General features: G+C 40.5%; 1 protein-coding gene across 2 annotated transcripts in view; it reads right to left on the bottom strand.

Moving 5' to 3' along the window:
* PDE7A (phosphodiesterase 7A) overlaps positions 1-12,988 on the bottom strand; it is a 106,955-nt gene that overhangs the window by 17,527 nt on the left and 76,440 nt on the right. For both annotated transcript variants that reach the window (XM_018058454.1, XM_018058455.1), the window contains exons 4-5: positions 4,558-4,709; positions 2,750-2,813 (exon numbers count right to left, since the gene is read on the bottom strand). In XM_018058454.1, the coding sequence (XP_017913943.1) occupies positions 2,750-2,813; positions 4,558-4,709 (216 nt within the window). The remainder of the gene's footprint in view (positions 1-2,749; positions 2,814-4,557; positions 4,710-12,988) is intronic.

Here is a 12,988-nt window from a genome sequence, read left to right as displayed (position 1 = left end):
ACATGCATCATCCAGGATTCATTCCAGGCTAAGCAGCTTTGAAAGGAAAGCAGATCCAATTAAATAATGCAAGTTAAAAAGGAATTTTCTTCTGCCCACTTGTTTCCCAATAATATCTCTTCCTATATAAAATTCCTTAACTTTTGGGTGACTGTAGTGAACTGAATATGTATTAATAGGTCACCATCTGTAAAACAACAAGTGGGTAGCTAACCACGGATGGCTTCTAGTTAACCCCTAACAACTCTAAGAAGAAATCATTTGGCCACCTTTTCCACAAAAAAAGGGGTGAGATGTAATTAAAGAAGAGCTGGTGTTAGTTGCTCGGTTGTGTCTGCCTCTTTGTGATTCCATGAACTGGAACCCACCAGGCTCCTCTGTCCATGGGATTCTCCAGGCAAGAATCCTGGAGTGGGTAGCCATTCCCTTCTCCAGGGGATCTTCCCAACCCAGGGAGCAAACCTGGGTCTCCCGCACTGCACGCAGATTCTTTACCATCTGGGCCACCAGGGAAGCCTAAGGCAAGCCAAGTGCTACCTAAGTTAACTCACGTGGAGCAGTGGCTAGAACTTCTGCCCATCTTACACTGCCTCCCTCATTCCACTTCCACTGCCACGCCCTCTGGCTGGTAGGATACATTCTTTTTAAAAATAAAATCTAGAGAAAAACAATCAACTATTTCTGTGAGTGACAAAGTGTCCAGGGGACTAAGAATAGACTATGAGCTGTTAAGTGTTATGTGAGGTTAGACCTTGAAGGTGTTAAGGGCGGCACTGTATTATGTATATTTATCCTGAGATAAGGACTAAAGGAATATTTCTGTTGCATTAGGAAAGGGGAGTTTCCCAGATCTGGAAGAAGCTGAGGCACTTAGACTTTCAAAGAGGGAAGGCTGCACGGAGGGACAGCTGTGTAAATGCGATTAGAGTCCTTTCTAGCAGGACAGACTGGAGTGGGGGCCTGGGAGGGGAAGGGCCACTGGTCACCAGAGGGCAGAGAGAGAGAGAACAGGAAGAGGGAAGAAGAAAAACAGAAGGCAGGGAAGTGGGAGGGAGGTTCCACCGCTGAGGTGACCTTTACTGTCCTCACACTTGTGCCTGGGATGGTCTAGTTTATCTTCTGTCGACAGACACAGACAACTAGAACGTGATCACAACGCTGTCCTCACGATGCCTGGCCCACACAGCTCAGAGGGAACGATGGTGTGATACTAGCTTCGTCACTGTTCAGTCACTCAGTCATGTCTGACTCTTTGCGACCCCATGGACTGCAGCACACCAGGCTTCCCTGTCCTTTACCATTTCCCGGAGTTTCCTCAAACTCATGTCCATTGAGTTGGAACTATGCTAGTCTCAAGATGACTACAGCCTGGTTTCCATATTTGGCTTCCTTGTAAAAAGGAACTTCATTCCAAAGTAAAACTAGGTGGGGGAAAAGGTAGTTTCAAAGCATAGAAGGAGCCACATACTTATTTCATTCTCAGCAGTAAGAACTTCCTCTCAGTGAACTTTCCACTCTGCTTCATTTATTTAAAAGGCAAAAGAGACAAAGTCTAGTTGGACTATATAGGTACCACCAATTTTTTACGTCAAAGATCTTATAGTAAATGAAAAATGATTCCCAAAGGGAATTTTGTTCCTGCGCCCAAAGATAATAAAGAAAAATGAACCTTGGCTCAGTTGGTAAAGAATCTGCCTGCAATGCAGGAGACCTGGGTTCAATCCCTGGGTTGGGAAGATCCCCTGGAGGAGAGCATAGCTACCCACCATAATATTCTGGCCTGGAGAATTCCTTGGACAGAGGAGCCTGGCGGGCTACAGTCCACGGGGTCACAAAGAGTCGGACATGACTGAGCAGCTAACACTTTTTTCACTTTCAGCCAAAGCAAAACAAAACTCAGAAAGAGGTAAACAAATCAGAATCACCTTTTTTTTTTCCCCAACATACTCACACTTTCCAAAGATAGTGATTAGCTCCAAGCTCTCCCCCACCCGACCCCGCCAGAGAGAAGCACTGTCAGAAGGGGCCACTCTGCTGATCATAACACACCATCTCTCTAAAGTGTGCAGAGAAAGAGAGCCTGAGAACCACAGTGAGAAGAAAAGCCATCTCTCAAAAGGGCGTTAATCTACCACACATCTCAGGCTATCAAAACTGGAATATAAGATTGGAGGATGTCACTGTACATGGCTACAGCACAAAAAAACCCAAAAAGGAAGCGTCAAGAACCATGAGATAGTAATGTGCACGTTGGGTTGTTAATAGCAAGAGAAAAGAAGAATAGAAGTGTGTGCTCAGTAGTGTCTGACTCTGTAGCCCTGTGGACTGTGGCCCACCAGGCTCTTCTGTCCATGGGATTCTCCAGGCAAGAATACTGGAGTGGGTTGCCATGCCCTCCTCCAGAGGAATCTTCCCGATTCAGGGATCGAAACCTCGTCTCTTGCATTGGCAAGCGAATTCTTTACCAACTGAACCAGCTGAGAAGCCTCTTATTAACAGAAGTAGGTTTAATTAGAGTTACCCAAGTGACGATGACAAGGATTACTTTTGATTACTACTAAGAGTGATAATCAAAAAGCAAAATTTTAGGTGGATGCTCTAAGCTTACAGGTCAGTCACTGGAGAAGGAACAAAATAATGCTCCCTCAGCCAGCAGAGGGCGCCTACACTCAGCAAATGAAAGCAGCCGCAACCCCATCAAAGCAGCAACCCTGAGAGTACATTAGAGTAAGCTAAAGTCTTCACTTACCATTTGTCAGTCTATCAAATAGAAAGATATCGAAACTCCAATTTCCAACTTTTTCCAGCATACACTGCAATGAAAACCAAACATTCCTACTGTAATTTAATCTCAGTAACTTTCTCTGTCTTTTGTAGATAGTCCATAAGGAAGCTAAGAAAAACAGAAAGCGGTCAACTTAAGAAATGCTAATTATCACTCTCCTTAATCATGACCTTTCCAAACAACTCCAAAATATGTCCAAAGGGATAAACTCCATTTGAAAAAAAATTAATGTTTTCTCAATTGATAAATGTATAGCTAAGGCTGGTGTTCCTTTTGACTTATTCTTATGTTCTCATGAACTGTCAAGAATTCCAGTACCCATCACAGAAGTGTAGTTCACACACTGCATGGACTAGGAACTAGATTTTTAAAATCTAATAAAAGTTGTAATAGTTGAATACTTGCTACATTCTCGGTACTATTAAAAATGCTTTATTTTTGACACATTCTTACTATTCACACCAACACTATCATGTAGGCATTGTTTTCAACCCTCATTTACAGATGGGGAAAGAGGGGGAAAGTCATTAACTTGCTCAGCGAGAGTCACAGAGCTGGGTCTTAAGTCAGGCAATCAGACTCTGGAATCCAGGTACCAGACACCTGTAGTATATACTACACTTAAATTATTTGTTATTTGTCTTCTTAAAACACATTCCCAATTTATTTATTAATATTCCTTAAATATCCTAATAAAATAGTCCATAGCATTTACTACATAATTTTTAAGTTGATGGTTATTTCAGCCAAGCAAATAAGCCCCACAACAACCCTAAAAATCAAACAGACGTTTTTACACCATGTCGTGTCCTGAAAATTTTGTGGACTTTATTTTCAAGAAAAAAATTTGTATTTTGTACCCAAAAGTTCACTGTCATATATACATATATGGCTAAATCAGCATAAGCAATACTAGGTATTACCAGTAGAAATGGTAATAGTCCTAACAACCAATGACACACAGACCAATATTCTCATCTGAAAAAGCAGCATTTGAGAATTTTTTTAAATTTAAAGAAAGTATGAGTGCTTTTCCATCAATTTGTTTTATCAAACAGGGAAGCAAATGTTTTCACTTTAATGTAATCGTAGACTGGGCGCTCTGGCCCCATCAACACAAACCTACATCTAACCCGTGAGTGTTAAGTCAAAGAATACTTTTACAAATGTTAGAAATGTGAGATTATTAAAAAAAAATCCTTATTTAGTAAAAAACAACCTCAGCTAATTTCCACCTTCATTAAGACATTTCTTTTAAACTGTATAAAAAAAACAATGCTCACAATCACCGAATTTTAAAAAACATTTAAATCTTCCAAATATCTCACTCATACAAGAGATCATGAAAAGTGTGACTGAAAGTCATGAGACTTCCTGTGCTGAGTTTACTTTTAAACAACTGGAAGAGAGCAACCGAGTCCCTTCTTAGCTATAGTATAGAGAAATTACATCAGGCAAGCCGTAATATTCTTTCCAGCATTAGGATCCTGGTGACCTTACAGTTTAATGGTCCATTGACCTACTTGCTATTACAATAAATGTTGTAATGCTATAATACACAAAAACATTTTCATTATTTTAGTTCCTTGCTCTGTAATAGCCTAATCATAAGATGAACAGCTGCTCTAAAGGAAAAATCTATAATAAAAATTGAGTTCAACTGATTTCACATACCAAAAACAGGCTATATAAAATCAGTACCATATGGGAGAAACAAGGCTTCATTAAACTTATGTAAGAATCAATGTTTTCTTGAAGAAAGCTATACACACCTTGGCTTGTCCATTATAATCATCATCTAAAATGTTCAGAGAATTTGAAACAGTAGTACCACGAAAAAAGCGTGAAGATCTAAGATACCGCTGGAAACTTAGTAACCGTCTGATATTCCTTGCAGACACAGAAACTTCAATTTCAGATTGAGCTGAAATAAAAGGAGTAAAAAGGTGAGTAGAGTAAGTCAAAACTGCACATAACCTATTAAGAGCCCTTTCTAGTTACATACAAATATTTCTTAAAATTGATCAACTGTCATGCCACATTTCTAGGAAAGAAGAGATACTTTATTTGATTTTCAATTAAACAGCTAAGTATGAAGGGGTAAATGACCAATTTTATCAGCATTTAGAAACATAATCAAGAGTGTGGTTGGATTAATCAGTTTTTTTCTTTTTTTAAACTTCCAAGAATGATCACCTCTCCCTCTATTGCTTCAATATACTATACGAACACTACGGAGCGGGAAGACAAAACCTAGTTTCAAATTATCCTTCACATTGAGAAACCAGGTCCCCAGTTACATATGAGACTTAGAACTCAAGCAACTCAAATCCTAACAAGGTATCATCTCAAATTTCTTTATGATAACTTTATTTAGAGGAAAAGGAGATAGAATGGAGAAGAACGTAGTTTGGATACTGACACGTCTTCTTTCCATGAGTCTAACCGTCACGTTTCCTGCAGTGTGAGATGGAACCAAAGTTTCTGGGGCACCAGACAAAACAGCAGACTTTGGTTAAAAGCTATCTTGTAGGGGATGAAGTCTTCAAAGTCTAGAAACTAACTAAATTCAGTGAAATGTTCACAATATAAAACATGAAAATGAAGGCTAAGGATCAACAAGTCAGCATCTCTCATCTTAACTTCCATTAACTCTCCAAAGGTCGAGTGACAGGCAATCAAACACATTCTCGTGTGTCCCATCACTAACTCTTCTATCAACCTCTATTACCCAGTGTTATCTATGAAATAATGGCAATGATAGCTAATTCAAACAGTGTTGGATTAAATGAGATAATATATACACAGGTCAGATATATAACAGGTTTCAAAGAAATGGTGCCAGTGAAGATGGTGATAAAATTGATGTTGATGCCGGTGCTTCAAGAGGTAGGTGTGCCTCTCGGTCGGAGAAGGCAATGGCACCCCACTCCAGTACTCTTGCCTGGAAAATCCCACAGACAGAGGACTGCAGTCCATGGGGTCGCTAAGAGTTGGGCACAACTGAGTGACTTCACTTTCATGCATTGGAAAAGGAAATGGCAACCCACTCCAGTGTTCTTGCCTGGAGAATCTCAGGGACTGGATAGCCTGGTGGGCTGCCGTCTATGGGGTCACACAGAGTCGGACACAACTGAAGTGACTTAGCAGCAGCATGCCTCTCAGTAATTATTTCAAATTCCAAACCTGTTCATGTTGCTCTAAATAAAAGTATTCATTGGTCTATCAGCATTTCAAAGTAAACTCCATCTCCTTATCTTCGATGAAAAGGCCTCATTTTCCAGGTGCTGGCTCTCTCCAGACTCGGCTCCGGTGACACCTTCCCTGGGAAGCACACCTGGACACCGACATGCACATCCCCCATCTAGGAGAAGTGAGGGCACCTCCTCTGGTTCTCAAGGCTACCTGGGCAGACACCAGTCAGACTACTTCTGATATTGTACAAAATTACTTATTTCTCTGTCTACTTCAACAAATGATGACCTCCAATACAGGCACACACTACTTTTTCATCTTTGTATTTCAAAGCCTAATAATAGTGCCAGGTAGGTATGCATAACATAATGAATGAATAACTGCATGTGCGTGCATTTGCTAAGTTGCCTCAATCATGTCCAGCTCTTTGTGACCCTATGGACTGTAGCTCACCAAGCTCCTCTATCCATGGGGTTCTCCAGGCAATAATACTGGAGTGGACTGCTATGCCCTCCTTGAATAAGTGCATACTCTTTGCGAAATAACTGATGAGTTCTGAGGTTCCCATATACTCATATAAGCCAGAAACAACACACAGTTATGTGGTTTTTTCATTTTTCATCTCAGAGAATCTAAAATAAAGAGTATCTAAAAATAAAGAGTATCTAGAACAATTGTTGGAGAAGGAAATGGCACCCCATTCCAGTACTCTTGCCTGGAAACTTCCATGGACAGGAGTTGTAGGCTGCAGTCCATGGGGTTGCTAGGGGTCGGACACGACTGAGCGACTTCACTTTCACTTTTCACTTTCATGGCACCCCACTCCAGTGTTCTTGCCTGGAGAATCCCGGGGACAGGGAAGCCTGGTGGGCTGCCGTCTATGGGGTCGCACAGAGCCGGACACGACTGCAGCGGCTTAGCAGCAGCAGAACAACTGTGGAGTTACCTTTTGATCTTTAGCAACATGACTTACATAAAAAGGATTGGAGCCAAAGTGGAAACACTATGAAATATCAAGTGATTACGTTTGAACTAGAATTAGTATGTTTGAGGAATGAGGTTAGTTTAAGTTCAGAAAATGTTCCATGTGCTTAAAAAAAAAAGTACCTCATTTAGCTCTCTACAGTGTCAAAAAATGACTACTATTATCTTCCACTTTATACATGAAAACACTGAATCTACACGAGATTATATATAAGGTCACACAGCCAATACAGGGTGACAACTAGATTTTAAAACACAGATCTGCTTACAAATCCTGTGTCCACAGTATTACTCACAAATTTCTTACTTCAAATCTACCATACGGTTTATTTTTTTACCATATGGTTTATTGACGGTTTATGATAAAATTCTGCATACACCATCATTCAAAATTGTCCTTATTTCGATGGAAGTATGTACAAAAATAAAGACACGGGAAAAAGCTAACATACAGTATTTAATGTGACCATTCTAACGTTATTCCCAGAAAAGACTGGACCTGGAAGGGACAGAGTGGAATGACACGAACATGTGGGGACCAGATGAGATCTAATTAATACTAGCATTGCCAACTCTGTATTTACAAGGCACTTTTCAGTTTTACAAGAGTACGTTCACATCTGTGATCCAGTTTAGTAACTACCACAATTCTGTGAAGATGGCAAAGATTATCATCCCCATTTTACAAATACAACCCCAGAAACAACGTAGAAATGCTATATAATTAATGCATTAGAGCAAATACATTTAAGAAAGCTTATAAAAAATGCTGCAGAAAACACATATTCTAAAAAGTAACCCAAAAGAGTTCAAGGTCATCAGCAAGACTTTATGAGCATTCCCTTCTATTCAGTATCTTAAATCACAGAGAAGGTGACAGTTTCATCACTGGCAATCACTTTGCATCCAGATACTGGTAGAAGGATCACTGCTCCCAAATTACACATCCTTGAAGTAAACCTAGACTCTCAGGAGAGTCTCTTCAGGAGGATAATTACATAAGGTCCAAAAATCGAATGAGCCTCCTTTGAAGGGTTCAATCCACACTGTGCTAAGTGCGTGCAACAACACGCTAGGATTTGCACTATCAATGTAAAGACAGCTGGCACCATCCAGGAGTCAGGGCTCTGAGACCATGGCTGGACCTCTCTCTGCCTTTACTCCTATTTTCTAGGTGACTTCTCACAAGTCACAGCTTCTTGATGTCTCACTTCCCTTAAATGGAAAAAGAAAACACCAAAAACACCCCAGAAAGCTAACCATGATTCATGTCCTTTTTTTCCTACAGAGCCCTGAAGTTGGGACTCATTATCAAGAATTCTGTTTTGACCATATTGAGCATGAATATTAGGTATTAGCTCAAGGGGAGAAGCTCACTCATCATAGGAGGCCAATGCCTTCCAGCAAGACTAGGCCCACAAGTAACATTTACAACAGGGTAAGAAACAAGACCTTCACTTAATGACAGAACCAGCTCTAGCAATTATTGATTATTTCACATACACTCTAAGAAAGGCCGGAGTAGCTGTCCAAACAAAATGGCAAATCATCCAGTGAAAAGAATTTTCTTCACCTAGTGGGCAAGGAGCCTATACCTAAGATTACATTCTAGAAAGAAGAGAAAATTGCATGAGACTTTGCAGAGATGGCAATGCAAACTACCTCAAAGCTTTGCCTGAGACTTAATATAGGACCAGACTGGGAGACGGAGTGGTATTTTTTCTTTTCCATTACGTTTTTTCAAATATACTGCACTCACATTTTAAAAATCAAAAGGAGGGAAAGAGGGAGGGAGAAAAGAACACAGCGATAAAACCTTACCCCTACCCCATTCCCAATCCAATCAACTGCCAGACTCTCCCCTAAAATGATCATTTTTTTACCTGAAAAGTTTTGTGGGTATGCTTCCTGAGTTTTTGGATCAAATATATGGAAACACTGTTATATACCATGTTTCTACTTCTTTTACATAAATGGTAGCATATCATACTTCTGTTTTGTACCTTGTCTTTAAATTTTTCTTAAAGCTCTTTCCCTATCAGTACACAGAGACCATCCTCATTTTGAGGCTATAAAGTATTCCACCATATGGATGGACCATAATCTATCTATCCAATCCTCTACTGAAGGACACTGCTACAACTCCACCAATTAAAAAATACCTCTGTTTTACTAAGTATGCTTACGTTTCTATGACTTGTTTTGTCTACTACCTTAGATGTCACCTTTTAATGTTGTATTATTACATTCTATATCCCCTCTTCTTTCCCTTTTCCTCTTCCAATGTCTGTTAGTTGTCAGAGTACTTTTCCCCCCTTTTCATTCCAACCCCCACTTTCATTTTAGTTCAGCTCTGGAATTAAATATTCAGGTCCTTTTACCATGGCTTCCCCAGGTATCTTTGTCTTTGGGTTTCAACAATTTGTTGTTTTGTTTTCTGATTTTTATCAGATTATAGTTGCTTTACAATGTTATGTTTAGTTTCTGCTATACAGCAAAGTGAATCAGTTATATATACACATATATCCCTTCTTTTTTAGATTTCCTTCCCATTTAGGTCACCACAGAATATTGAGAAGAGTTCCCTGACCTATACAATAGGTTTTCATTAGTTACCTATTTTATACACAGTGTGTTAAGTCACTCAGTTCTGTCCGACTCTTGGCGACCTCGTGGACTGCAGCCCACCAGATTCCTCTGTCCGTGGAATTCTCCAGGCACGAATACCAGAATGGGGTGCCATTCCTTTCTCCAAGCGTTCTTCCCGACCCAGGAAATAAATCCGGGTCTCCCACATTGCAGACAGATTGTTTAGTGAGTCACCAGGGAAGCCCTTTATACATAGCATCAATAGTCTGTGTGTGTATATATATATTTATCAATCCCAAACTCCCAATTCATCCCCTCACTTCCACCCTTCCATCCATAAATTTGTTCTCTACATCTGTCTCTATTTCTGCCTTGCAAATAAACTCATCTGTACCATTTTTCTAGATTCCACATTTAAGTGATATTATACGATATCTGTTTTTCTCTTTCTGACTTAATTTCATTCCGTATGACAGTCTCTAGGTCTACCCGTGTATCTGCAAACAGCACTGTTTTGATCTTTTCTATGGCTGAGTAACACTCCACTGCTCATGCGTACCACATGTTCACTCTCCTTTGACTTCACTGAGCTTGGATGTGTATATCCACGTCTCCATCAGGAAGGTTTCCACCATTCAAACAGTTTTTTCTGCCCTCTCTCTTCTTTCTCCTGCTGGGCCTCCTATGAGTCACATGTGGTACACATGGGGATTCCTCCACGGCTTTCTTGTGGAAGGAATTTTTCTTCATTCCTTTTCCTTTCTGTTTCTCATTCTGGATTATTTCAATGTTCTTATCTTCAAGTTTGCTGATTTATTCTTCTGCTCACTCAAATCTGCTGCTAAATCCCTCTAGTGAATTTCTCATTTCAGTTATCATACTTATCAGCTCCAGAACTGGTTGGGTTCTTTTTTATAATTCCTATTTACTGAGATTAGGATTTTGTTCACACAGCGCCTTCCTGATTTCCTCTCATTCTCGCCCTTGGTTTGCTTTAGCTCATTGAGCATTAAAGACAGTTGAGTTAACCTCTTTGATTAGCAGTTCCCATGTGTGGGCTTCCTCAGGGTGGCTGCTGTGATGTTCTTTAGTCATATGTAAGAGTCATAGTTTCCAACTTCTCTTTATGTTCTATAGTTTTTCACCGAGAACTGGACATGGTGCGAATTATACTTGGGGAACTGGAAATCTAATCTCTCACTCTTCCAGGACTGTTTATTTTTACTTGTTGTGGGCTGAAGCCAACTGTTTTGTGATTTTTCCAAACTGGCCTTTGCATATCTATTTGACTTTGTTTACTCCTTGTTGTGTGTGGTCACTGAAGCTCCTATTACAGTATCGCTGAAGTCAGTTGGTGACCCAACACAGATTTCCTTAAATGTCTGGTTCCAAAGGCCAGGGGGTGGGAGCAGTACCGATTCCTTAACTCTCCTGGTAGATGCTGCTGGCCGAAGCCTCTGCAGCTGAAAAGGGGTGAACCCCAGGCAAACATCAGTGCCCATGCCTCGGAATCTGCCAGACTGACTTAAAGGCCCAACTCCAAATTTCTGGAGGATTAGATCCCCACTGCCCACCCTGGCTTCACCAAGCCATGACCGGAACAGCATTCCCATAGGCGGAGGGGCCGAGGGGTGAGTGACGATCACGGATCTGTGGCCCAACACACTGCCCAACCGCTGAAGAGCAGTGTCCAGCCAGCGCCTGGAGTCCTGAAATAGTGAATTCTGCCCATCCCCCGCTTTAAAGTGGTTGTTTTGATGGAGAGATCAACCCCTGGAGCTTCCTACCCTGTTATTTTGAGGCACACCGTCACTTTCTTTTAAAAGGTATGTTTTTCCTGGTCCCTTCTGGGAGGAGCTACCCTAAGCCTTCTCCTCTCCTCAACCTGGTTTGGAGAATGGGGACAAGCTGCACGGGAAGGCTTAGCGGCCCAGAAACAACAGCTATCAATAGTCTGGCCCTCAGCATAGTTCTCAATAAACTCTTTCCTATACACACGTACACATCAAGTTTCTCTTTCATCCCACATAGCTCACAGTCTCTTTACCTTACAAATTCATGAATATCTATTCAAGTCAGTGAATGGAACTTACATGTGCCATTTTTACTAGCCAAATATAAAGTATGGAAGTCATCATCATTTACTAAATCTTTTCGCTGTTCCTAACTTTCACATTTCTTACCAGCAATTCTGTAATAACCATTCTTGTGACTAAATCTTGGCACCCACCCTGATTCCCTTAGAACAAACCCTCAGAAGGAGAATAAGCACACAGGAGCACAGTTCAGTGGAGAACAGGTTTTCTAAAAGAAAATGACAAGAGACATTTCCAGAACTGTCCTAGGATAGCTTCCAAAGGATGATGGAATAAAAGGGAATCAGTAACTGTAAATCAAGGATGAAGCATGATGAGATCATTTTAAGGTGGAAAATTTTTGTTTCTTCAGGTTTGCTTCGCCCACCCTATCCTTCCTCCACACACAGATACACACTGATTCCCTATAATAAGTAAGAATAAAGTTTCTATATTGAAACAGGCAAGTAGAGGCCACTATGGAGAAGATACCAAGTTGAATGAGCAGCATCATTTAGGAATGGAAAAATAGAGGACACATGGGGAACTGCGGACAAGAAAGAGTGATCAGGGATTTCCCTGGTGGTCCAGTGATTAAGACTGCACGCTCCCAATGCAGGGGTCACGGGTTCAATCCCTGGCCAGGGAACTAAGATCCTGCATGCCACATGTGCGGCGTGGGCAAAAACAAATGCAGAAGAAAAACTATATATACATTATTATATATATTATACGTGTATATATATATATATTATACGTGTATATATATATATATTTTAAAGAAGGGTGATCATGAGAACTTAACTAGTACTTCCATTCAGACAATTACTAAAAAAGCTCACCCCACACACACCACATTACATAAAATCTGACCCTATTGCCAATATTCTCATGAACTTATTTTGTGACATGAGACATGCTATTATTTATTTCACAGCATAACAGACAACAGATTAAAGGTGTCTTTGTTAAAGCCCAGCTTCCACCAGGCTAGGACTATTTAAGTCCTAGGCTTGTTCTAGTTTACATGGTTACCTACATTCCAGTCCAGCTTAGAAAGCCGACAGGGCTCAGTGACTTAATCAAGTTACTATTAAGAACTCTTGGCGCTGCTGGTTCTCTTTTAAAATATCACATTACCTCACTGTGTGACCACAAACAAACTAATCAACCTTCACCCAAACTAAATGAGCCTTGTTACTTAATGATCATGGGAGTTACTTCCAGTCACCCACCCTTGGCTTCTCGGAGCCAGCAATGAAACATGGGATAGCAGTAAATTTAGAAGCCGTGTTTTTCTCTTGCTTTTCTCCTTCAGACTAGAAAGTGGACTGAAAAAAGAAATCTAGGCAATAGGTTA

The sequence above is a fragment of the Capra hircus genome, chromosome 14 (assembly GCF_001704415.2).
Source record: "Capra hircus breed San Clemente chromosome 14, ASM170441v1, whole genome shotgun sequence".
Classification (NCBI taxonomy): Eukaryota; Metazoa; Chordata; class Mammalia; order Artiodactyla; family Bovidae; genus Capra; species Capra hircus.
Note: the sequence above shows the minus strand (reverse complement) of the source record. Positions and strands in the feature narration are given on the sequence as shown.